We start from the raw sequence: 24,398 nt of genomic DNA on the forward strand, positions 1-24,398 counted from the left end.
CGATTTTAGGATACAATTTCTTAAACTTTTTAAAGCCCCAACTCATGTTCTATTAAATACATATTTTCGAGCCACACATTACTCTTTAGAATTCTGCTTGCTTATTCTTTCTCCAGGTGGAAAGTTGATGGAATATTTCTTTTTCCATTTTTCTCTCTCTGGGGTAACAGTGCTCCAGCTTTCAGGTAGTGATACGTGTATTTTAGTGTAATAAAATTAACTCTTTTATTAGACAAGTTTTTACAAAAAGCTTATTGTAGAGCAAATTCTAATAAGTGTCACTACAGGGATCCATTATGAACACAAGTTTTTGTTATGTGTCTGTATTTCTCCGCATACATTATTGTGCTTAAAATTATTTCTTTCCTTGGCTTAAGTTCATCCTTGATTAACTGGCTGTGTCTCTTTTTTGTTTTGATGTTTCTCTGTCCCGCCTCTCCTTTTAAAAATGATTTACCTCAGCCTTTTCCCTTGCACAACATGTTTTAGTGTCTGTTCTTTTATTACACTTCTGTCTCTATTGTCAGCGTATTCGATGACAGCTTCCTCTTTAGTAGCTGTGTGTGGATTTCACTCATCAGTCATTGCCCTACAAGTTTTATTCTTGTTTTTTTTTTTCTCTCTCTCTCAGAAGGAACTGAATTAATATGATAATTTGTTTCACCTTTTTTATAAACAGCATAGAAGTTGCTTGTACTGTTTGCAGTGCCTACCCATTTAAATCAGATACCACTAAAAACTAAGTTCTCACATTTTCTCCATAAGATGAAATTTATGAAAATACCAAAATATTATCACATATTTATATTTTTTAATATATTCATTTTTTCAGTAATACTCAAAACTCCCTATGGGTAAGCTTTCTTCTAGGTTATTTTGGTTAAGAAAATACTCTAATCGATACAGTATTTGTCTAATAATGAACTAGGGGCAAAAGAGTAACGTTTTGAGGATATCTGTATCATCTCTCATAATCCTCACCCCATGAGCATGTAGATTAGTAAATGGCAGATTTAAGGTTTGAATCTATTAATACATCTGAGTGACTCTAAAACCTGTATTCTTTGTGTTAGATCATGTAGTACTGGTGAATATTGTGTTATCAAACTTGATACATGTTATTCTCTTAAAGCTATTGTTTTCTTTGTAGAATGTTCCAGAACAACACTTAACGAAGCGAAGAACTATTTCTCAACAACCAACAAGGACTATTTCTCAACAAACAATCTTCTCAACGAGGAAGAATCGTAAGCTATCTGAAGACTGCCTATTCTTGTGTTATTCACTGACAGTTAATTACACATTTTTTTATATACTCTTTGCTTTAACTATAGTGAAAACGACATATGGTACTGTGAGAACAGGAAATATAACTTTGCTTGAGGGCAGCAGTTCTGACAGCGAAAATGAAGATGGGGTTAAAATCCATCCTGAAATCGTCAGTGGTCAGCCTCGTCGACCTACACACCCTGGTCTGAAACCTTCCCTCAATCCTATAGTGAACCCTGGTGTTACAAAGGTAGATTGGTTTTTTTTGAAATCTTTCCCCTCCCCATGCTTTTTCACATACATCCCCTCAATCTTAATAATGATGACAGAGATCCTAGAAAGAAATACAAGCCCTCAAGATGATAACAGAAAACAAGTCTTACCAGAGAGATAGATGCATGGGATTGAGATTTATGAAAAATGGTGGGAATAAACAGTTCTTAGTTTTGCCTTTATGGAAGGAAAGAAGTAGAAAGCAACCAAAAAGAACAGCTCAGTATGTGCTGTGCACATTGGCTTACGCCAGTAATCCTAACACTTTGGGAGGCCGAGGCAGGCAGATCACCTGAGCTCAGGAGTTCGAGACCAGCCTGGGCAACATGGTGAAACCTCGTCTTAACTGATACACAAAAAATTAGCCAGACGTGATGGCGCATGCCTGTAGTCTCAGCTACTCAGGAGGCTGAGGCATGAGAATTGCTTGAACCCAGGAGGTGGAAGTTGCAGTGAGCCAAGACCATGCTACTACACTCCAGCCTGGGTGACTGTGTGAGAATTTGTCTCCAAAAAAACAAGAATTAAATATTTCCATGCAATTCAAAAATGCATATTGCCATAACATTCCAGAAATAAGTGTCTGCATAGATTAAGGAATATTTTGTACTCTTGAAACAAATGTGGAAATATATAATTGAAAAGTAGAATTCCATGTTTTTCCCTCATGTTTTTATTTTCGAAAGTTCAGAGTTCTATATAGGTTTGCATTATTTAATTCTACTAGTGTAGTATATTTTACAAATATTTGTCTTATCAACACTGTGTCCTTTTCCTGAGTAAGGCCATCTACTTCGGTTCCAAATGTATTTATCCCGATCTGTCTTCTAACTTTCCTGGGTGCCTCAAAGTTGATAGGTCCTAAAGTGAACACATTGTTTGTGATTCTTTCCTGACTCCTGGCCCTTTGTAATCTACTCTGTCATCTGGCTTCCCCCTCCTAGTACGTAACACCTGGTAAATAGCACTGAAACATTGAAAGAGGAAAAATGCTGCACTCCAGGTCTCACATCACCAATGCATTCTCTTACCAAGTTCTGTATTTTTACCTACTTCCCACTTTTCATATCTTATTACTGTAGTTCACATTGTGATCTATAATTCTAGAATACTCTTTTATAGCTGGGCCCCTGCCTCACCATGTTCACTCCCTTTTACATTGCTGCCAGGGTGACCTTCCTGAAATATATTTGTAATGATCTAACTCATCTGCTCATTGAGTGGATTCCGATTGCATCAAGGGGGAATTTTACATTCCAGCATGACACATATCTTTTGTAGTTTGGCCTGATTGTCCTGTTTTCTCTCTCCATCCCATTCCCTCTGACTGCATGCCAGTTTTACTTTAATGCCTCTCATTTGCCATGTGGTTTCATGTCCCATCCTTCTACGCATACTGCCTTGCCTAGAAACCCTTATACCCTCACTCTTTACTTTGTCTGTCTTTTAAAATATGGCCCTGACTTTGCAGCGTTTACAGAGTTTTCCAAGTAGAACTGACTATTCTCTCTTTATGCCCTCACAATTGTAGACCTAGTGTTATATGTTTCTGTTCTTGTTTCTTTTTCATATATCCCCACTTGAATAGAGGGTGGAATCTGTCTTTTGTTTATATTTTTGTCTTCTCTCAGGATATGCCATGATTTTATACGAACAGTGAATAAAGAAATACGATGTTTTGTAAAGTTTTTTTGTTTGTTTGTTTTTTAATAGGAGGAAGCAACAAAACCATCAACTGGAAGAAACAAAAATGGTATTATTTAAAGTGCCCCACGAGAGCAAACAAATTGTAATAATTTTATTTTTTTGTGTATAAAAATTAGAAGTGGTAAGTTAGTGAATATCTCTGAAAAAAAGTATTTGCTTTAATGGTATTACTTAAAAAAAAAGGAAACCAAGTGTGGCAGATCATGCCTATAATCCCAGTACTTTGGGAGGTCAAGGTAGGCAGATCACTTGAGCCCAGGAGTTTGAGACTTGCCTGGGCACCATGGCAAAACCCGGTCTCTTCTTAAAAAAAAAAAAAAAAACTACAAAAATTAGCTGAGTGTGGTAGTATAGGCCTGTAGTCCCAACTACCTGGGAGGCTGAGGTGAAGGATCACTTGAGCTGAGGAGGTTGAGGATGCAGTGATCTGTGATCACATCATTGCATTCCATTTGTGGTGATGCAGCAAGACCCTGTCAAAAAAAAAATCACAGAACCAAATATAATATGTTTATTTTTTTGCTATTTTTCTGATATTACAAACTCCTTTTTCCTGAAACTACATCAAACCTGAAATTAGTTTTTCTTATTATTTTTATTTTATTTAAATACTCATGAATGGAGATAGACTTTGTTATATGTATTTGAAATTTACAGTAACTAATAGTCTCATGAATGTGTCTGTGAATAACATTTTATAGATAAGTCATCATCAGGATCAGAAGAGGAAGATACAGGATCATCCCGTAGTTCTAAGGTACTGTCTACTGTCATAAATATCAAGTGGTGTTAAATCATAAAATAGGATGCTTGAGCTTTACTTTCTCACCTGTGCGTACGCCCATAAAGGAATTATTTTCTCACATTTCAGTGTATGATGAATACCATAATTATGTGCTAAGTAGATTACTGCTGCATAGTACAATTCTGCTAATTTGCAGGATCCATTTAAGAAGCCAACATAGTATAATGAAAAAGAAAATACAGGGAATCACTTCGGGTTCTGAAGATAAGTTTGTCTAAAAACTAAAGAATTATTCCAGGTCAACCTAGGAGCACATGTACAATTCTATGGCATATCTGGATGTGTAAATATCCTAATGAGATGCAGAGATAAAGAGTTTAAGCTGTAAGGTTTTTTTTAGAACTTGGAACTTGAAACGATAGTGCCTAGGACTTGAAAGTATTGATATGTTTGGATCGTCAGTGTAGATCTGCAAGGAACATTTTATGAGAAGGAAAAGCATGGGAAATAGTCTACGTGTGGAAGTATAAAAACAACAATTTGGTTTAATAGTGTTTTAATTCTTTTTAACAGTAGAATGCTTTGAGTTTCTTTGTGGCAGTCATGCTTGTGGTAACATAAGTAGAAAATAATAATGGTGTATTCCAAGGCCACAACTGTGGAAAGAGATGGGAACGGCCTGACCTCTTAGGTAGAAGCAGCTGGTGCATAGTGGTACCAGCACTGAGTGGAAGTCAAAAGATAGGTTGGTGTCCTGATCCTGTCACTTACTAGCTATGGAACCTTGGGAAAAATTATTTAACTTATTTGAATGTCAGTGCCCTTTTTCGTAAAGATGGTACTGATATCTAGCTCTTAGGTATATGTAATGAACAAATGTGGCAAGAAATGTGAAAACATTTTGTAAACTGGAATATATGTATGCAAATATGGGACAAAATGAATCACAATGGGATTCAGTGCCTTAATACATACTGCGAGTCTTTTTTTTTTTTTTTTAACCTTTAGTGAGTACTGTCAAGTAGCCAGTACTGACAAGAGAACAATGAGAAAGTATAGCATAGGTATGTGGATTTCCAGATTGGAGTAGGGTAAGTTTTAGCGGTCTATTACTGGTGATATCCTACGGGAATAGGGTGATTTGGCACCCAGGACCTCCTAATAAGATTTTAAATGTTTTGACCTCAAATAAATTTCTGTCATTGTGTACGGACTGTGTGCTAGGCAGTAAGACAGTGAATACACAGGATGAGGGCTTATCCTAGGGTAGTAGGAACACAAAAACAAGGAAACAACAAACGCATAAGTCACTACAAGTGCTTCCTATAAAGAAAACAGAAAATGTTCAATTACAGAAAATGGAGGAAGTTTGTAATTAGGATTGGGATGGGAGTGGGAGTAGAATTGTGTAGTCAGAGAAGATCTTTCTGTGTGCCATTTAAGTTGCCATCTAGAGGCTGAGAAAAAGCAAGCCCCCTGAAAGTCTGAAAGGAGAATATTCTGAACAGAGAGAAAAATGGATAACAATTGTTCATTTTGCTTTAAACATCCTCGAATGACCAGAAAGCAGGGAATGGGTTAATCATCATCATCATCATTTGCAATGTGTAGAAAAGAAAATGTGCAAATGAGAATCTGGAACATTTTAGATGCTTTGTGAATAAATGTTCTTATTCTTCCCTTTTTATTAAGGCTTGCTCTAGTTTTTGAAGTTATTAATTGGAAAAGAGTGGCAGAATATATCTTGCTTGCATTTATTTAAACATAAACAGAAGTTTTTCTTACTACTTTGTAGTTTTATTCAACCATTTTTTTATCAGTAAAAATTTTATCAAGAAAAACTTTAATTTTTTCAAGCCCTTGTTTACCTAAATGAAGCAGTTTCATCAGTGTTCTTTCTATACACAACATGGAGTACTCCAAAGTTTCTTGTCATGCCAGTTATCTTCTTTTAATAATAAAAAATTCTATAATTGGGAATAATTTAAATGTTAAATGCCCTAATGTAGCAAATTTATTTTTGTAGTGCCCTCTTACTTTTGATGGAGATTGCAAATTAGAGTTAGGTCTTCTGAAGTAAGTGTCTTGTTGAAATATGCACCTAAGTTAATACTTTGTAAATAGGTTTCCTTTTGCCTTCCATACTCAGTTTTACAGAGTCAATAGCCTAATGAAGATAAAAAATAAGCTCCATCTAAACAGTGTATGTGAGGTTCTCTATTGAAATGTTTTGGTTTTCAGGCTGGGCACGGTGGCTTATGCCTGGAATCCCAGCACTTTTGGAGTCCGATGCGGGTGGATCACCTGAGGTCAGGAGTTCGAGACCAGCCTAGCCAACACTGTGAAACCCCATCTTTACTAAAAATAGAAAAGTTAGCTGGGCGTAGTGGCGTGCGCCTGTAATCCCAGCTCCTCAGGAGGCTGAGGCAGGAGAATCGCTTGAACCCAGGAATGGGAGGTTGCGGTCAGCCGAGATCGTGCCATTACACTCCAGCCTTGGCTCTCAAAACAAAAAAAAGAAATGTTTTGGTTTTCAATACCAGCTTCTCTTATTTTTAAGTCTAACTGCTTTTAATATAGGACATTTGGATTTTTTTTTTTTTTTTTTTTTGAGACGGAGTCTCGCTCTGTTGCCCAGGCTGGAGTGCAGTGGCCGGATCTCAGCTCACTGCAAGCTCCACCTCCCGGGTTCACGCCATTCTCCTGCCTGAGCCTCCCGAGTAGCTGGGACTACAGGCGCCCGCCACCTCGCCCGGCTAGTTTTTTGTATTGTTTAGTAGAGACGGGGTTTCACCGTGTTAGCCAGGATGGTCTTGATCTCCTGATCTCGTGATCTGCCCATCTCAGCCTCCCGAAGTGCTGGGATTACAGGCTCGAGCCACCGCGCCCGGCGACATTTGGATTTTTAAAATGAGTAATTAGGACATTTTTGTGCAACTATTATTGTTATTTTATATTGAAACTCATTGTTGATACTAATTTTAACAGAGTATCTCCAAGAATCTTCTCCAGAAGTATGGTGGTCATTCATCTGGGCCTGCTGATCAGCAGAGGAAAAATGCAGTAAATGGAAATGTAGATGGTAATAATTGTATTTTTTTAAAATGCATTTCACATAATGTTTACTTGAAAACACCATCATTTATGTATTACAACAAGCAAAGGAAGGTCACTTACTAAATGCACAGTAAGAAAAAAGAAAAGTGAAAAGGTGATACATTTTATATATTAACAGACATCCACAGGAGAGTAAATTGAGAGTGCCACTAAAGGAGCTGAATTAATAGCTGCATTTCAAGGTATTCTAAGATCTGAGGAAAGTCAGGAAATAAGAAGAAAGGAGAGAAGAGGGAATGAAGAATGAGAAAGGCAGTGAGTGCAGGGGTAAATGAAGGAAAAAGAAGGTACATAGAACGTGGCAAAATAGAATAATTCCTTAGAAAAAGGAAGAAAAGGGGGCCGGGCACGGTGGCTCACGCCTGTAATCCCAGCACTTTTGGAGACCCAGGCAGGAGAATGGCATGAACCCGAGAGGTGAAGCTGGCAGTGAGCAGTCCATTCTGGGCGACAGCGCGAGACTCCGTCTCAAGAAAAAGGAAGAAAAGGGTTTTAGAAAAGTGGGAAGAAGATATAGTGGGCTTCTAGCACCAAAACTTGTCGGAGAATTGGAGCAAAATTTTTAATTCTTCCTGTCTTCCTCATTGATGGAAGAACCTGACCAGGCAGTTCTATGTTTTATCTACCATAGGTGAATATAAGCATGTGTGGTTATCTGTGCATGTATACAATTAAAAGTCATATACAGTGAGTGTAGAACAGAACTTCTCACACTTCAATATATCATCTGGGGGCCTTGTTAAAATGCATATTCTGATTCAGCAGGCCTGGGATTCTGCATTTCTATTAAGTTCTCAGGCGATGCTGACACTGCTGATCCTCGAGCCACACTCTTGAGTGGCAATGTTATAGACTTTTTTCCTATATAGGAATTGGAAAGGAGCCACTGGGGAGCAGTTAAAACATAACAGGCTCAGAGGACAGCATGATTTTGCTTTTATTTCAGATCATCTTTCTAGCCAAAGGGGAAGTAGAAAGAGGTGAAGAAATAGAAATTATAGATGTAAGATACTATTGCTAAAACAAGAGCAGAGATGAGGTGGTAGTAATCCATAAAAAATGTGGAGTGGGAAGAATCATGACTGCAGATGTAGAAATCTTTCACAAAGTAGATAGACTGTGAGCACGGACAGAGGGGAAAGAAAGAAGTGAGCTGGTAATTTTGAAGTTTGTGATGAGAAAATGTATATCCATCCATGCCATTGCAAATGACAGGATCTCATTCTTTTTTATGACTGGACTGTATTCCATTGTGTATATGTACATTTTCTTTGTCCATTTGTTGGTGTACAAATAGGTTGATTTTACATTTTGGCTATTGTGAAGAGTGCTGCAATAAACATGAGAAGGCCAGATATCTCTTCAATTTACTGATTCCCTTGCTTTTTAAGTATATACCTAGCAATGGGATTGCTGGGATCATATGGTAGTTGTATTTTTAGTTTTGGGTTTTTTTTTCTTTTTTTAGATGCCAAAATAAAAAAAAAGCCTCCTGGTCTCAGATGATCCTCGCACATCAGCCTCCCAAGTAGCTGGGACCACAGGTGCATGCCACAATGCCTGGCTAATTGTTTTCATTTTTGGTAGAGACAGAGTTTCACCCTATTGGCCAGGCTCGTCTCAAACTCCTGAGCTCAAGCAATCCTCTTGCCTTGGCCTCCCACAGTGCTGGAATTACAGGCATAAGCCCCACATCTGGCCTACTTTTAGTTTTTTGAGGACTCTCCACAGTATTCTCCGTAGTGGCTGTAGTAATTTACATGCCCACAATGTAGGAGGGTTCCTCGTCATCCACATCCTCATCAGCACTCATTATACCCTGTCATTTGGATAAAAGCCATTTTAACTGGGGTGGTGAGATGATCTGTCACTGTTGTTTTGATTGGGATTTCTCTGGTGATCAGTGCTGTTGAGCGCTCAACCATATACCTGTTTGCCTGTGGACTGCTGTTGGATAGCAGTTCAAGACATAAAAGGGCCAAGGGAAAGTGTTGTATTGCTTTTATTTCTGAATATGTTTCCAGCCAGAGGGTAAAATTATGAAATAGAAATTATTGATGTGAGATCCTACTGCTTAATGAAGAGGAAAGAAGTGGGCATAATCCATGAGAGGTATATGCAAGAAGAAGAAAGACCACACACTGAGAGACTTTTCCAAAGACATGGAGACTGTGAAGTGGGAATGAGGGAGGAAAGAAATAAGCTATCTCCGTAGTTTTGGAGTTAGTGATGAGGACACTTGAGAGAACTTAATTCAGATGGCTTCAGTATGTTTGCACTCAGGACATTAGATTGTTACTGCCCTTGAAATTACTGGGAGGAGGAGGGAGTGCAGTAATTGGGGTAAACCATAGCAACTCATTGCTGTACTTTATATCACACATCAAAGATATAAGTTAAATTTATATTAGATAATCAAATGAAACTCATTTGAACTAAAGAACTTTTACTGCTTTTGTTAAGAAAGCTATTTTTTTTATTAAGAAAGCTATTTTTTTTATTAGATAGCTGTTCCATAAAAGTGCTTGAGAGACTAGGATGGTATACCCAATCACAGTAGTTTCAGAAACAAAAAAAGTACAGGATTTATTCCTCGAATAACAAAACTAATGTTTTTAGTAAACATTGTACTGATTTTGAAATATAAAAGCTTAATACAATGAATGTGAAATTTTTATTTTTTGCAATAAATATTTACACATTGAAAGTTGCTCACACATTATTTTGTGATGTGTTTTATATACCATCTTGCATGAGTGGATCAAGAAACTTTAAGACAGGGCAAACCACACAATACAATCAATTTACACATAGCAGTAACTCACCTTGTAATTTAAAAAGATGTATATTCATATTAACTTATTCTACAACTATCTGAGCTGATGAATTCGGAACAGTTTATCTGATGAGAATTGAATATGTTCAGCTTATGTTTCATCACAACTGTGTAATTCCTCAATTACAAGACAAATAGTTGAATATGATGGATACTTGTAGGATAATGGTATAAATGAATCTGATGTGTTGCAGTAATGATAAGCCACACCACTCACCCATTATCTTTGACATTTATCCTTTCAGGGTCATGATTGGTATTCTTATTGAAGATCTTTTTTTTTCTTGTCATTGGAGTATGTGCACTTTTGTAATTTAGTTATAGTCTGTTGAAATATAACCTCGCTTTTGACACCTTAACTGCGTGTCTTATGAAATTTACATTATATACAAGTTTTATCTAGGGAAAGATAGAATCAGGGAAGACATCACATAGGTGTGTTAGTCTTACAAGATGAATAGAAATTTGTCAGAATAGTAGAGGAAAACATTTCAGTTATAAAGAACGGAGTGTACACTGATGAAGGGGTAAAGAGAAAGTCATATTGGAAATTATTAGTACTAAATAACATGCTTAGTGTATTGTTACAAAGGTACTATTATAAAGTAAAGGAGAATATACAGTATTACTTTATCTGTTTCTTTTGGATTTTTAATTTTTTTGTTTCTGGTGGTTTTGTTCACTGATGATGGGTGAATAAAATTGTGAGTGAATCTATGAGATGAATGTATGGCTTGACTCTGGTGACATCTAGTGTCTTGCCACGTGGTTTGTTGAAGTTTTGGAGAATTTTTTAAAGAAGTATTTTTTAAAGAAGCAGATACCCCACTAGAGATTAAGCTTTATTTAAACTCTCATTTTATAAAAGAAAAATATGTTTTTTATTCATGTTTATAAAGACTATAACTTTTATCTAACTGTTCTAAGTAATTCATTTTAATGAAATATATGGATTTTTGAGCAGAACAAGACTTAAAATTGGTATCAGAGGGAGAGCAAGACAGGCTTCAAGGATGTGAAAATAACCAGCCACAGGTTTGTAAAAATTTAATTTCAAATTTCTGGTTTTCTTTGCTTTGGTAACATAACATAGTTCAAATGAAATTACCTTTGGACTTGCCTTTTAGAATCAGTTGATTATAATTTAATATTTAATTTAAAAACATTTTAATTGGTTATAAAACTGAAAATATTTTCAGAATCTGTAGTGATTTATAGCTAATCTTTTCTCTTGAAAATGAAGCCAAAAGTTCCTAAATATTGTTTGCTGTTCATTTTTATAACATCCTGGTATAATAAGGTAACATCAAATAATGAATTATAATTTTAAGCAGTCAAAATTATGAACAATTTAACAGTGATGGCTGCTGACTTGGGTTCATGTTAAAGGAGTAATCATTGCTAATGGTTCAAAATTTGCAACTTTATATATTACTGGTCACTAATACTATGATTAAAAATGTATTCTCCATTGTAAATTTTAATTGACTTTAGTATCTGTGTTCAGGGAGAGAATGGGGTCATAAAGTCAACCCAACTGCCTGTCACGAGAACCAGACTTGCACAATAGGAGCTTTGGTGTGAGGGTACAAACAGTAACTTTCTAACTTATTTCTGTATAGGAAGTCTGTAACTATTGTTAAAATTTTTTTAAATCACTGTCATTAGTGGACTTTAGAATGTATTGAAACTTGACTTAAGACTATAGTCTATATAGAATCCTACATAACACTATCATATTATGGTTTATAGTTTGAATTAAATTTTATGAATTTGGCTTTGTTTCTGATTAGTGTTGATTTTGATTTCTGTTAAAAGTTTGCCTACTCATCACTTAGTAATCTTTGGAAAAAAAGCACTCAAGTATGCACTGTTTGTTGAGTGTCACTATTTCAGATACACTGAGATAAAATTTTCTTAAGTGAAGATGCCTTTGTAATAGTGCAAATCACCTTTTAATTCATTTTTGGTAAATTAAACACATAACGAATTAATCTTAGTCCAAACAAACAGTTACAAAGTTAAGATTGATGGTTGATATTTTTCCCCTATTTTAGGCTAATATAAATTAGTTTTAACTTAAGTAATTACAGTCCGGTGATTGGGAGTAGATAAACATAGAATAAGCAGTTTAACAGTTAAAGTTTTATTATTTTTTAATTTTATTATTCCATACTTGATTATTTAATGACAAAGTTATCTTTAAAACATGCACCCTGACAAAAAAGACATCTGACAAACAAAACTAGCAAATTAATCTTCCACTTTTGCATTTGCAAAAATGTCTCAACAAACAGAAGCGAACAAGTACTGTAATAGAGAGCATACATCTCTATATGCAGGACTCCTTTATGTGCAAAAATAGGAGAAAATGTGGATCAAACAAGGCAAATGAGGGTGGAAAAAACTTTAAAACTCATCACAATTAAGTTAAAGCAGAGATTGAGTAAAATTTGTGAAGAATCCAAAACTTTGGATTGTTCAGAGGAAGAGCCACTACAGGAAGAAAGAAATATAAAGAACATACCCTCTAATTTGAAAAATAATATACGTGATGGTCAGGAAGGAATGCATCTGGAATATTCCTATGTGTAGTATTCCAGATATTTTCTGAACAAAAATAGTTCAGTCTCATAAATGTCTTTCCATTTCATTTCTATGCTGGGTCCCTGGAATATGCTTGCCAGTCACCTTCTGATTTTTATTTTAAAAACGAAAATAAATAACAAACCAGACACTACATGTTTTTAACACAGAGCAGTAGAATTTTTATAATGACACAGAAAATACAAAAGCAAGGAACCCAGAAGTAGTTATCATTGAAATAAAAGAAGACCAAGAGTGTTACAGGCACATGATGAAAACAACACTAATTGCAAATTGGACATCAGAAATGTGCTGCCTCAGTGTAGTGATCCAAAAAGCCTTTTAGATTTGTGACTTACCTCCTCCAGAGAAATGAAGCATGTGAGTAAACAAAACGGCATGGTGTTTCTATTGTTACGGAAACTTGTTCCAGAAACCATTGTATCATAATTGCAGTGCAAGTAACTATAAAAGAATAAAACCGGATTAGAAAATGTGCATTCCTCTCCACCACATAGTGACAGAACATCAAAAGTACGCTGAGAAGAACAGTTATGGTACAGTATACAAAGACTGAAGAATGAAGTAGGCATATGAAAACTAGAGTTAGTGACTTTGAAGAAAGAAAAAGTTCAACTTGAGAAAGACTTAGAGGGCCACTTGCTGCTACGTGGTTTTTTCCTCTTGATCAATTATTTGGTGCATTCTACTTTTTTACTTATGAAAAGCTCGTGTGTAAATTGGGGCTACTAAATACATAATTTTCTGTGGAAATAGATTATTTTTCTATCTAAATGATAGAAGTTCAGGAGAACATTCTATAGTCTTTGTTTCTTAATCAACCCAAGTCTATCTATCAGTTTTTTAAGTGGCATTGGGACTGGGAAACTAATCTATCCATGCACCATGGATATGGATACTTCTGAAGTAGAGTAAGCATATAGGAAATTGCTTAAAGAATGTAATAAGCTCTAGGACCTAATTTTTCCCTATAGTCTTGAGGGTGAATTGCACTTACTTAAAAAAGTGGGAAATCAGTGGGGAGGAAGCGCAATGACTGAGAAATGATATAAAAATCTACCTATCCATGAGAGTTGGAACAAATATTCATAGTCAAAGGTGTATGTTGTATGTTGTGCTTTCAGGTGTGCAAGTTTATTCATTTAACTCATTATGTTGGGGCTTATAATTTCGCCATGAACTCCTTAAATATGTTTGAAAACAAATATATATAGATACCTCCATCTATTTTTCTTTTTTCTTTTTCTTTTTTTTTTTTTTTTTTTTTTTTGAGACAGAGTCTCCCTCTGTCACCTGGGCTGGAGTGGTGTGGAATGATCTCGGCTCACTGCAAGCTCCGCCTCCCGGGCTCACACCATTCTCCTGCCTCAGCCTCCCGAGTAGCTGGGACTACAGGTGCCCGTCACCACGCCCGGCTAATTTTTTGTATTTTTAGTAGAGACAGGGTTTCACTGTGTTAGCGAGGATGCTCTCAATCTCCTGACCTTGTGACCTGCCCACCTCGGCCTCCCAAAGTGCTGGGATTACAGGTGTTAGCCACCACACCTGGCCACCTCCCTCCATCTATTTTTCTAATCACCACTTTTACATGTTTCTGTCGAATCAGATCTTAATGTGATTTTGTTTAATAGAGTATGATAAATTTTAGCATGATAACTTTATCATATAAATATCATAGATTCTCAGCCAAGAATTTAGTTTTTGACTCCAAAGTAGAAACCTGGTTTCTGTACATCAAGTTTTAAAGATAGACAAAAATCTGGTGATACCCACCTTTAAAAGTAAAAGTAGATGAGGTCTCTCAGCCCCGGTGAAGCATTAAGTTACTTTCCCAGAGTGATACTTTTAATTCTTCTGATAAATTTGATGAATTTATCAGATAATTTATCTGACTCGGCATTATGAAATAGCATTATTGGTTTCTGAGCCCCAAAATGCTAGGAAATGCCACTTTAGGAGCTTTGGATGAGTCATTTAATCTTTTTTGATAACAGGGCTAAAGTAGATAATTACACTGTCTGTTCTCCAGCTATAAAATCTCATGGTTACTGAATGTGAAATTTGGAAAGCATCTCATTTTCCAGAACTCTACTAGCATCTCAGCAGTTTCACTCTGCTTCTGTGGTTTCGAATTTTGGTTCCTGCATTTCAGCAGGCACCTTCACATTTTGAAGTCTAGGATCCGAATGAATAAAGAAAGATGAAAGACAGTGGGGAAAGCTTACCCAGAGAGGGAAAAGCTTCCTTTCTGTTCCTGAAGCCCCACAATGTCACATTCTCTAAATCTGGCCATTCAGTGTAAACTCTAGGAGGTAAAAATAGAAGAGGACAGATTTCATGCCTTTCTCCTTTTGTTTCTCTATTTCTGCTGGTCACAAAATGGTGAAAATTTATATTAGCAAAGAGTGGATGGGAATAAAAGCACAAATTTGGAATGGACCCTTTTTGAAAGTTTGGAAAATTTTGTTTTAGTCACTCAAACAGAAATGAATTAGACTTTATATGAATTTCAATGGAAAAATTATAACTTATGCTAATAATTATATAATAAAATGGAAGTCCAAAGTATTTTAATGACTATTATCATGACAGACTGAGTCAAGCGACAAAATGAATGAACAGTTTATTCTATTGGATGAAATCATGACATTTATTCTCAGTGTCACACTTTCATTGAAGGTTGCAGAAAAAATGAGAAAGTGCAGAAATAAGAAAATGGAAGTGTCAAGAAACCTACATGCTGATGACAGTGACAATGATGATGATGATGATGAATTAATTCAAGAAAGAAGGGGCAGGAAATCTGATGATCATCAGTTTCCCAGGCAGAAGAGGGAAGAGTACAATAGGTAAGCCTATAGCACTATTTGATAGTACATTATTGTTATTGTACTATCAAATGAATTCTAATTTCAAATAATATGCATGATTAATTAAATTTATACTTTCACCGGGAATATTCTGTCTTACGTGGTAATCAGAAAAATGCAAATTAACAGGCAATTAGATACAGTTTTTCCAAGCATATTGGTGTTTTATTAAAACATAACTAGTGTGGGCAAATGTGAAAAAAAGTTCTCTCGTACACTTATTTGGTAAATATGTAATTTAATAAATTTGGTAAATATGTAATTTAATGAAGAGTAATTTAATAGCATGTATCAAAATTTCAAATATGTCATTCCTTTAATGTGTCAGCTTTACTTCTGAGACTGGATCCTGCAGGAAATACGACTTTACACATACACACAAGTTATGGACATTTATTACATGTTATATATAACATACAATCAGACAACATATATATTCTGATATATGTATCTGTGTATGTGTGTATGTTTCCCTACTGTATGTTACATATATACGTTGGCCTATTGTATGTTATATATATATATGTGTTGGCTACATGCATATAGATATACATACATGCACGCATATATGTCTTATGTATTTCTATGTGTATGTTTGTAACATGTTTATGGAACATCTTAAGTATAACAAAAGTATGTTAAGGATATTAATATATATTACATATACATTGAAGAATTTTCATTATAGCATTGTCATATCAAAAAGCTGGAGATAGTCTAAAATCCTATTAATAAGGAAATGGGTAAATTGTGATACCCATTAAATAATGTGGTATGCAAGTCTCTTTCAAAAATGAGGTTGGATCTATAATATACTGATTATTTCATCAGTTAAGTATATTTACATTTAGTTTGATAACACAACTTAAGTAAATTTTGTCAGAATATAATGTTGTAATGTCTTAATACTTGTAATATCTATTGAGTTGCAAAAGGAAACTACATGCTACCTTGGCACTTTACGTTACCAGCAAAATTGCTAGTTACGACATTTGCTTTTTTGTTCTCAATGCATGAGTGCTCAAATACTGAATTCTCAGAATAATCTGAATATTCCCAAGGGATTGCACATGGGGATCTGTATTCCATGTAAATATTCGGCGTATTGGTAAAACTTGTTAAACTATATCAAAGGATCTTTGATCTGCCGAGTCAGGAGTTGACCAGTTTTTTCCTGTAAAGAGCCACATAGTAACTATTTTAGGCTTTCTGGACCAGAAGGTTTCTGACATCTTTCACAGACAATAAATGAATAGGTGGCACTGTGTTCCAAGAAAACTTTACTTACAAAAACAGGCAGTGGGCTGAATTTGGCCCACAAGTACTGATTTGCTGACTCCTGTGCCAAACCAGGGTGCTGCTGATGCAGTGAACCTCCTGTTTAGGGGCACTCTGAATGCCTGCCATTATCCTTTTAAAAGACATTTCAGCATGCACGGCACCATATTTTACCACAGTGACTTCCTATGATATAATTTACAAAAATTCAGTTGACAAAACAAGATTATTTGAATTTTCATCTTTTTTCATCTCATAGAATTTAATATTTTAGTATGACAAACCATTTTGTATATTTGATGAGTATAAAATATCTCAGAGTTGGGTGATTTTTCTCAGGTAGGAAATACTGCCCTTTAGTCTTTCTGTGGTCTTTGTTTATAAGCATGAGCAAAATGATAACCAGCTTTATAATATAGAAATGTTCAAGGGGTTTTTAGTTCTATAATTTTATGATGTTATTTATTACCTTTGTCTGGCTTTTAAAATGCTATATATATGTAATTTTTAAAAACTATTAAGGTGTTAAAACACACCATGTAATTAATCCTTAATCATTATGAAAGGATTGAAAAATACAGTTTAACAAGAAGAAAATTAGATCATGCATGATAATGCCACGTGGGCATGATGTCCTTAAAATTAAACTGCTTGTACTCATGGCCTCAAGTTTCCTTTCCATTCACTCTTGAACTCACTGCCATAATTTTCACTCTCACCACTCTCCAGAATTGTTATTCTCAATGTTGTCACTGATTTTTCACTGTAACGCATCTAGATATAATTTTTTAGATCTCGTTTTATGTAACCTATCAACAATACTTTCACTTTCTTCACTGGCTCTCAGAATCTCACTCTCTGGCCTAGATTTTCCTCCTGACTTTCTAGTCCATCCATCTTAGCCTGTTTTGGTTACATCTCCTCGTCTTCTACCTTTCACAGATTAAAGTGACCCAGGGCTCAGTTCTTGAGGTTTTTTCTTCTGACTTTTACCAGCTTGTATATGCTAATGATTTTCAAATTTATATCTCCAGCCCATTTCTCTCCTTAATTTCAGACCTATATATCAGCCTGTCTACTTGACATCTCTCCTTGATTAGCTATTGGATATGTCAAGTTTATCAGATCCAAAATCTGGTTACTGATGTTCTTCCTCCTGCCTGCCCCTTATGTAGTCTTGTTGTTCCATTAATAATGACTCTTGCAAATGCTCTGCCAAAAACCCTGGTGTCCTCCTTGACTCACACATTCTCTCTCTGTCTCCCTCCCCCGACCCCCATCTCTGACACTCCACAGCCAAGATGTTGGCAGATCTCATCAGGTCTAACTTCACAATATATCCAGAAGCCAGTCACATCTTTCATGTCCAAGCCACTCCACTGTCATCTGATTGGCCATCTAGAGTAGTGTCATAGACTGCTAATAGGTCTTTCTGTTTCTCCATGTTTAATCCTCTTTTCGTCAATTCTTTACCCAGTGAACCTATTAAAACATGTCACATTATGTCACTCTTTTGGTCAAAAACTTCTAATTGCCTCCCATTTCACTCAAAATATATGCCAGATTTTCTCCTAATACTCCAAAGGAACCACAGGATCTGACTTCCTATTTTCCTGACTTATGCTTCTGCCTTTCTGCTCTTTCTACTCTGCTGCAGCCACACGGAACTTCTTTCTATTTTGTGAACACACTCTGCATCCCTCTGTACTGGGCGGTTGACTCTGTATGGAGTTAGATATCCTCCTTGCTTACTCCTTCCATTTCTTCAGTTCTTTCCTTAAAAGCCACTCTCTCAGCAAGGTCTTATCTAGTCATCCTAATATTTTCATCACCTTGCCCCTCCTGCACATAAACACTCCTTTTTCCTGCTTGAGTTGTTCCTCTCTAACATACTATATATTTTGCTTCTGCTGTTAGTTGTTTTGTTTACTTGGCGCTCATGAGTAGGATTTTGTCATCGTTGTGTTTTTCATTGCCTAGGAAGGGACCTAGCATATAGTAAGTAGCAACTCAATAAATGTTTACCGAATGAGTGAATAGAGTTTATCCTGGTGTATAGTTTTAAACATTAATACTCACTTAAAATACAGTTTAACATGAGTTCATTCTGACAATTTTACCTGGCAATTATATGCCCTTTTTGGATTCTTTGGGCTCTTTTTAATGAGCTATACTCTCTGTATAAATGGTTTTCTAATTCGGGAGCAAACCCCAATATTGTGATCACTCAGCTTTTCTTATTAGAAATAGATACTATGCTAAAAGTTTCTAATAAAATCATTCTATTTTCAAACAAAATTCTATCTAATCAGAATAATGCTAATTTGAACAATATATAAAGACATACGGGTATTTTAAAAGTATTTTCTCCCTTTAAGGTAATTTCACAGTTTCTTTCAGGTTGTATGTAGCTCATGGTATTTTGAAAACTTAATTCAGTGAAACATATTAAAAACTATGGCACAAATCCAACTATGACCCCATGTCTAAGAGTCATTGCTTGCAGGCAGTGAGCTCCAGCCTTTTAGCGTAGCATTCAAGTTTAGTGTAGCATTCTTCCCTCAGTGTTTACTTTCATGTGTTTTACACTTTACCTTTCAAGTTCCCAGGAAACAACTGGATGCCACGTGCCTAATCCCTGTGCTCACATTCTATTCTCTATGTAGAATGGTGTTCTCCTACTGTTTCTGGTTTTGTTTTGTTTTTTGTTTGTTTGTTTGTTTGTTTTGGCCTGGTGAGCTCCTCTTGTCTTTTGCCTCTTCCATAAAGTCTTCCTCATGCTCAGATATAATTTTTTCTAGATCAGCTCTTACATACTGCGTTGTGTCATAATTACCTGTTAACTGTTTTGCTTTTTTTTCTGAAACAAAGTCTAGTTTTGTTGCCCAAGCTGGAGTGCAGTGGCACTATCTCAGCTCACTGCAACCTCTACCTTTCAAGTTCAAGTGATTCTCATGCCTCAGCTTCCAAAGGATTATAAGCGTGCACAACCACGCCAGCTAGTTTTTGTATTTTTGATAGAATCAGGGTCTTTCCATGTTTGCCAGGCTTGCCTCAAGTGATCCACCTGCCTTGGTCACCCAAAGTGCTAGGATTACAGGTGTGAGCCATCACGCCTGGCCTGGTTACCTGTTTTTGTTTTGTTTGTTTTGTTTTGTTTTTGAGATGGAGTCTTGCTCTGTCACCTAGACTGGAGTGCAATGGTGCAATCTTGGCTCAGTGCAACCTCTGATTCAAGCAATTCTCCTGCCTCAGCCTCCCAAGCAGCTGGGATTACAGGCACCCGCCACCACGCCTGTTTAATTTTTTTTTTTTTTTTTTTTTAGTAGAGTCAAGGTTTCACCATCTTGGCCAGGCTGGTCTTGAACTCCTGAGCTCATGTTCCACCCACCTTGGCTTCCCAAAATGCTGGGATTAGAGGCATGAGCCACTGCGCTCGGCTGATTACCTTTTTTTATTTAAAGCTGGGAATATACATTTCTTTGGATATGTTGGTAGTTCAAATTGGTTTTTGAATTAGTAAATAAATTGAGATGGAGAAGAGTATGAATTTCACAATAATTTTTTTATTCTTTGTAAGTAGAATTATTAGAAAACATTGGCTTTTTAATGGATTTTTTAAAGTAGTGATCATCCCTTGCATGTGAAGGAAGTAAAGAAAAATGAAAATTATAAAAATACACCTCAAAAGAACCTGTCGTTACACCAGTGTTTGAGAAGGCCAGTGTACTTACTGGTCTTCTACCCAGTCTAGAAGACTGGCAGTCTTCTGTAAAAATAATGATAGCAGTTTTAGTGAAATGGTTAAGGATGAAGGAGGATAAAATCTCTAATTTTCTTATCTCCCTGTGAAGGAATATTAGCAGTGATTACTTTATCTAGAAATAAACTAGTGTAGACAGCCTAATCTAGAGAATAGTCAACTGTATCAATGCTGCTGGAAGACTGATTAAGATGATGATTAGTGCCCTTGTCAAGGAGGAGTTTCAGCTGGTTGCCATAGAACCCTGACTGTAGTGCTAAACACAGACAACTCCTGAGAGAACTTTGACTGCAAAAGGAAGTAGAGAAATGGGTGACAAGTAAAGAAGAAGAATGTGAGATTCAAGAGACTTTTGTTTCATTTTCAATTTTAAAATGGAAACTGTTAGAGTATTTTTGTTTGTTGTTTGGAATAATCCAGTAGAGAAGAAATGTGTTTTTGGAATTTAGTTTTGTTTGCGTGTGTGAGCTTTGGAAAATTTGATCCATTCTTTTTTAAATATTTATAGTAAATCAATTCTTACAATTTCTATTCACGTATCATTTTATTGGAAGAGGTTTTTCTTTAAGAATTGGTTCAGGAATGGAATATTTTAATATAATGGTACGTGAAAATGATGACCTAAAAGTTAAACTCACATGCATATATTTTTAGAATCTGTAATAATAAACATACAAACACTTGAGTCACATTGAATAGAATTTAAACATTCCCTGATGATTTATGTATCACAGTACCTTTGAAAGTAGCATCACGAATAGCTGTGCTTTAGCAAGGTATTCTGAAATAACAGGCGTGTCACCTTTATGGTTTTTCAGATTGTGGGGAGAGGGAGGCTTTCTAATGAATAATAGAAAAGCAAACTCCTGAAAAAATTCATTGCAGACTGTTACTTTTGGACTGTATTGTTCAAAGGTAAAAAAATATATATATTTCCCTGGACCAATCAACAGGCTCTTTGACATGTGTTGTACACTCAGTAAGTGTTGGTCGAATACATGAATAGTTGAAAGGATGAATTAATGTTTTTTGGTGAATTTCTTTAGAGAAACCAAGTTTTCAGATTACTAAAAGCAGGTTTCCAAAACTGCATAGGTATAAAATCTTACTTTAAAAAATTGCAAGATTCAGAGATTATTTGTAGTCATAGATAATAAGAATTCATCTGCTTTTATATTACTTTTAAACAGTTGAAAATAAATATTACTTTTATAGCATATTACAGAGTATCCTGAAACACATATTTTGGAGCCAGAGTTCTTGGGTTTGAATGCTTAGTCTGCTATTGACCAGTTTTACGGGCCTGGGCAAATTATATGGCCTTTCCTTGCCTACTTTCTTCCTGTATTAAATGCCTAGTAAGTTACCTACTACACAGAATTGTTGGGAGGATTCAAGACACTTAAACACTTGTACAGTGTTTAGAATAGTACACAGTACCTGCACAGTATGTCCTGAAAAGCTCACCAATGTCATCATTTAAATAAGGGTTTTTGTTACATAATTAATATTTATCACATAGGTCTTAGTACCAATTAAAGCTTGTTTGTATATAAAAGGGCAACAAGGCCTGGTGCAGTGGCTCACACCTGTAATCCTAGCACTTCGGGAGGCCGAGGCAGGTGGATCACCTTAGGTCAGGAGTTCAAGACCAGCCAGGCCAACGTGGTAAGACCAGCCAGGCCAACATGGTGAAACCCCGTCTCTACTAAAAATACAAACAATAAATACATAAGCTGGGCGTGGTGGCAGGTGCCTGTAATTCCAGCTACTCAGGAGGCTGAGGTAGGAGAATCACTAGAACCCTGGGGTGGAGGTTGCAGTTAGCCGAGATCACGCCATTGTACACTGGCCTGGGTGACAGAGTGAGACTCTGTTTTAAAAAATAAAACAAAACAAACAAACAAAAAAACGGAGGGAGGGGCAACAAGAGAAAAAACTAGTGTGTTATATATATTTTTTCTATGAAGTAATACAAGTAACATGTTTCTTCTTTTTCTTTGGCTGTCAGAAAACTTGATCTAAACTTAATTGTTTTATATTAGTAGTAATATATTTTATTTGTCCTATAATATACCTTTTCCATTTATAGTTTTATCCCCTTGTAGAAAATAATTGTATTTTATATCACCTGTGAAAAATTTCCTGTAAACTTTATGAATAGGAGAGAGAAATTACAAATACAGAGGTTTTATTTAAGAAATAGTTATAGATGTTCTTTGTATTTTACATATTTACTATTTGCCTGATTGGAATTTTTTGGTTTTTTTTTTTTTTTTAGGCTTGCAAGGAAAACCTCTAATGAAAAGAACAAGGTATTGTAAAAGTATATTGTCAAGAATGTTGTTGAAAATTCCTTATTAAAGTTCACTTAAAAAACAGAAAATCCTTTGTTGTAAAGACATTGGCTTTCAAAAAGCAACAGCAACCATTCGTAAAGGTACCCTTTTAACCAAAGTCAGTTATTTTAAGAAGTACTTTGGTTTTGCTCATAGAAAAAGATGAATAGTTCCCACTGGTGTACATTTAGTATTTGCCATAAATATTTGGTAGACATTTTGAAACAGTGTTATTTATTATAGGTTAAAAGAGATCTATATTCCAAGGATGACCTCAATGACATAATTTGGTCACCTGAAACATCCTCGGAGGATGATGACTTGCCTTATTCCAGTGATAAAAACTTTATGTTATTCATTGAACAACATGGAATGGAGCATAAAGGTAGGACCAATGCATAAATATAAGGCTTTTTCCCTATCCTATAGTAATGTATGCACACATTGCTTAACACCGTACCATAGATCACTGATGTGTTATAGGGATGTTCATCTCAGAAATATGCCTTTACCCAGGGTCAGGTTGTCATTATCTCATACCTTGAATACTGTGATAAACTTATAACTCTTTTCCCTACTTCCCCACCTTCCAAAACCATGGTCTATTCTGCAACCATAATTATATACATTTTTAAAATTCACATCTGATCATGTTACCCGATTGCTTAACACCCAGCTGCAACTTGTCATTGCTATAAGGTAAAGATGACAATGCTCTAGCTTTATACTACTTCATTTCATACCCTTGTTTCTCTCTGTGTCACAGCCAGCGCCCAGGTGTTTGCTCCTACAATCCTTAGCTTTAGTGAAATATAGTTGATGTATGTTAAAGTGCACATATGTAAGATGTACAATTTAGTAAGTTTTGACAGGTGTATACACCTGTGAAACTGTCACCATAATCAACACAATTATCATATCCATCACCCTCAAAAGTGTCCTTTGCTGCCTTATGTTCCCTTTTTAGAAAAACTGCTAAATTGTTTTCCAAAAGATGTGTACCATTTTGTATTGTCATCAGCAGAATAGGACGGTTGCAGTTGCTGCATTGTTACACTAAGTACTGCAGTATTTATTTGTAGCCATTCTCATGGATGTGGTTACTGTGCATGATCCTAATGACTAAACATGTTAAACATCTTTCTATGGTTTTATTTGCCATCTGTATATCCTCTTTGGTGAACTATGTTTTCAAATCTTTTTCCATTTACAAAATTAGGTTGATGTTTTCTTGCTTGATGAATTTTAATAGTTCTGGATACTATTACTTTACAAGAATTTTTTTTCCAGTTTGTAGGTTGACTTTATTAATAGTGTCTTTTGAAGAGTTTTAAATTTTGAAGAACTTGTTTAGTTAGAGTTTGCATTTTATGTCGTATCTAAGAAAACTGTGCCTAGCACAAGTAATTTTCTCAAAAATTTTATTCTGTGCATCATTCTAGGGGTCTTATAGTTCTGGGTCTTAGATTTAAATGCATGTTTCATTTTGAGTTTATTTTTGTATATAGAATGAGGTATAGATTCAAGTTAACTTTTTGGATCTGAACAGCCAGTTGTTTGAGCTCTATATGTGGAAATGGCTATCCTTTCTCTA

The 24,398-nt window shown here is 35.6% G+C and overlaps 1 protein-coding gene across 3 annotated transcripts in view; it reads left to right on the forward strand.

Annotated features, from left to right (window-relative positions):
* The window catches only part of ANKRD62 (ankyrin repeat domain 62), a 106,908-nt gene that overhangs the window by 42,579 nt on the left and 39,931 nt on the right, over window positions 1-24,398 (forward strand). For 2 of the 3 annotated variants that reach the window (XM_077975336.1, XM_077975337.1), the window contains 9 exons: window positions 1,151-1,247; window positions 1,335-1,519; window positions 3,256-3,295; window positions 3,951-4,006; window positions 6,983-7,076; window positions 10,912-10,982; window positions 15,234-15,403; window positions 22,747-22,780; window positions 23,048-23,189. The exons of the other annotated variant lie outside the window; for it this stretch is intronic. In XM_077975336.1, the coding sequence (XP_077831462.1) occupies window positions 1,151-1,247; window positions 1,335-1,519; window positions 3,256-3,295; window positions 3,951-4,006; window positions 6,983-7,076; window positions 10,912-10,982; window positions 15,234-15,403; window positions 22,747-22,780; window positions 23,048-23,189 (889 nt within the window). The remainder of the gene's footprint in view (window positions 1-1,150; window positions 1,248-1,334; window positions 1,520-3,255; window positions 3,296-3,950; window positions 4,007-6,982; window positions 7,077-10,911; window positions 10,983-15,233; window positions 15,404-22,746; window positions 22,781-23,047; window positions 23,190-24,398) is intronic. 3 annotated transcript variants of the gene reach the window in all.

This window comes from Macaca mulatta, chromosome 18, assembly GCF_049350105.2.
Source record: "Macaca mulatta isolate MMU2019108-1 chromosome 18, T2T-MMU8v2.0, whole genome shotgun sequence".
In the NCBI taxonomy this organism is placed as follows: Eukaryota; Metazoa; Chordata; class Mammalia; order Primates; family Cercopithecidae; genus Macaca; species Macaca mulatta.